The 2,407-nt window shown below is 36.1% G+C and overlaps 1 protein-coding gene across 3 annotated transcripts in view; it reads right to left on the bottom strand.

Annotated features, from left to right (window-relative positions):
- The window catches only part of LOC106525184 (cadherin-like protein 26), a 13,510-nt gene extending 11,941 nt beyond the window's left edge, over positions 1-1,569 (bottom strand). For all 3 annotated transcript variants that reach the window (XM_014019326.1, XM_014019327.1, XM_014019328.1), the window contains exons 1-2: positions 1,467-1,569; positions 690-812 (exon numbers count right to left, since the gene is read on the bottom strand). In XM_014019326.1, the coding sequence (XP_013874780.1) occupies positions 690-812; positions 1,467-1,487 (144 nt within the window). In that variant the 5' untranslated portion in view covers positions 1,488-1,569. The remainder of the gene's footprint in view (positions 1-689; positions 813-1,466) is intronic.
- Positions 1,570-2,407: the final 838 nt, after the last annotated feature.

Genomic DNA, 2,407 nt, shown 5'->3' with positions numbered 1-2,407 from the left:
TTTGTTTGTTTGTTTGTTTGTTTGTTTGTTTGTTTGTTTGTTTGTTTGTTTGTTTGTTTGTTTGTTTGTTTGTTTGTTTGTTTGTTTGTTTGCATTTTGGCCTGCAACTTTTAGGTGTCTGCTAGAGAGCTGAAGATGAAAACGAGTTTCATTTTTCAAATTGGCTGTGTTATTTGATCAAATTAACAAAAACAGGAAAAAGGAAGAGTGTGAAATATTTACACTTCAAGGTGTGGCGTGCTGATAGACTGCTTCTTATAAACACAAAAGGTTAAATATTTTGGAAGATGTTTTGACAAATATTTGTTGAGTGTGCACACTTATGTACATAAGGCCTTCTTTCTTTTTTGTTTTATTTGTTTCTTTATAGTTTTTCTCACAACACTTCCTTTTTTCCAGTTGACTTGTGCAGAATACAGTGGGTCACAGTAAAAATGCTTTATCAAGGGTTAGATTTTTTTTTAAATCACAAAAACATACTGGTGTGTCCATTTTCGACTGAAACACAAACCAAGCTGTGACAACAGGAGGGGCTTATTTAAGTTGCAGGAGAATTGTTCAGTAGAAGAGCCTAATAATTTTAGAAATAAACAGTATGTACAGGGATTGTGTTTGAAGGTGTGACAAAGTTTTAGATGTAGTTCCGTTTTTCAGCCGTCAAAGTGAGACCACTTTTTTGATTGTCTCACCTTGCCCAGGACGTAGGGGAATGGTCCTGGATGTTCCTCTTCAATCTCAAAGGAGTCGATGATCCGATTCCTCTTTTGACGGCTCAGCAGCTCTGAGCAAGTAGAACTTGGCAGAAAATAAATCTGAAACACAAACAGGCAGCTGAACCTGAAGAACAGTGTGGTTTTTGAGGGTTTTTTTTTTACCTTCAATGGATTTGTTCATTGGAAACAACATTTGCAGCTTGTTTCCCTGTAATTTGTAAACCAGTTCCCATGAAGACATTTTTTACTGCTATTAAAGAGATAACAAAGCGGTACAGTTTTAGTCCCAGAATGGGGCGATACTGTTCCCTCACGACAAGAGGGTCACAGATTCTGCCCCCTGGTCTTTCTGGGTGGATTTAATGCACTCTACTTCTGCTCAGGTTTGCATTTTAGGTTGAAATATAACTCTAAACTGCCCCTAGGTGTGAGTGGGACTGTGACTGTACGTCTCTATATGTCTCTATGATGGACTTGGGACCTGTCCAGATGTGTTCCCACACCTGGACATGGGCAGCAGCACTCCGTGACTCGAAAAGTAAAAAAGCTGGTGGATGTCGCAGTTTGAAAACCGGAAAAGTAACAAGCTTTTTATTTATTTTTTTTGTCTGAGATTGTCTCGGTGTCAGCCATATCATATGAACAAAGCAGCGATTAGCATTAAAATAATAGCAGATTTAATCAACACTTTATATGTTATAACTTAAAAAAGTGAAAGCAAAAAAAAAATTGAAGCAAGATTTTCTTACGTACCAGCAGAATGAAGAAAAACATGATTCATGTTCGATGCCTGCAGCTCAGAATGTGTGGCAGCACGTTCACCTCACTGGTTCTGCGCCTGGTTGTCCACACCCACAAGCAGTAATATATGATTACAGTCCTCTGTCTGTCAACTGAACACACTGTTTCAAGCGGCTTTGAAATGACAAACTTTAACATGAATATAGAAGCTTCTATAACTGATTATGTGTTTGTGTTTTGAGGATGACAACTACTAAACATTTATCATTCTGAATTAAAAAAAACTAAAAGCTTCTGCTTAGCTTCAAATGAACAAAGATGATCTTGTGAAAAGCATCTTTTAACTGTGTTTTAATTGTTGTGGTCGAACCTTGAAAATAACATTAGCTCATGCAACATCTTAATGTCACATTTTACAGCACTTTGAGTGTTTGTAGTGAATGACTGTCAGCTCTTACCACTCCTAAATAATATTTAAGTGGACAAAAAGGGATTGGAGGAACTTTTCATTAGACTGGTTGAGATGCTATTTAAATACCAGGAAACAATTGTGAAGATGGGGGGATTTCAGTCTAGATGTTTGGACATTGTATGCGGTGTCCCACAAGGGTCTATTCTGGGTACAGAGTTATTTAGGCCTATCCTTTGCATTAATGACATACGTAATGTATCACAAATCTTAAAATGAATTCTGTTTGCTGATGACACTAACATTTTAGGTTCTTTTGAGAATTTACAGCAACTTTTGTAAAATATTACTTTAGATTTCATCAAAATTAAAAACTGGTTTGACAGAAATAAGCTAGTACCAAACAAGAACAAGAAAAAAACATGATATTTACCAACAATGAACTAAAGCATCATGACTTCATACAGATAATAGGTGTTAATATAGAAAAAGTGCATGAAACTACATTTCTGGGAGTAATAATACTTGACAAAATTTGTTTTAA

This window comes from Austrofundulus limnaeus, unplaced genomic scaffold (assembly GCF_001266775.1).
Source record: "Austrofundulus limnaeus strain Quisiro unplaced genomic scaffold, Austrofundulus_limnaeus-1.0 Scaffold216, whole genome shotgun sequence".
In the NCBI taxonomy this organism is placed as follows: domain Eukaryota; kingdom Metazoa; phylum Chordata; class Actinopteri; order Cyprinodontiformes; family Rivulidae; genus Austrofundulus; species Austrofundulus limnaeus.
The sequence above is the reverse complement of the archived record's forward strand: the minus strand, read 5'-3'. Positions and strand labels throughout refer to the sequence as shown.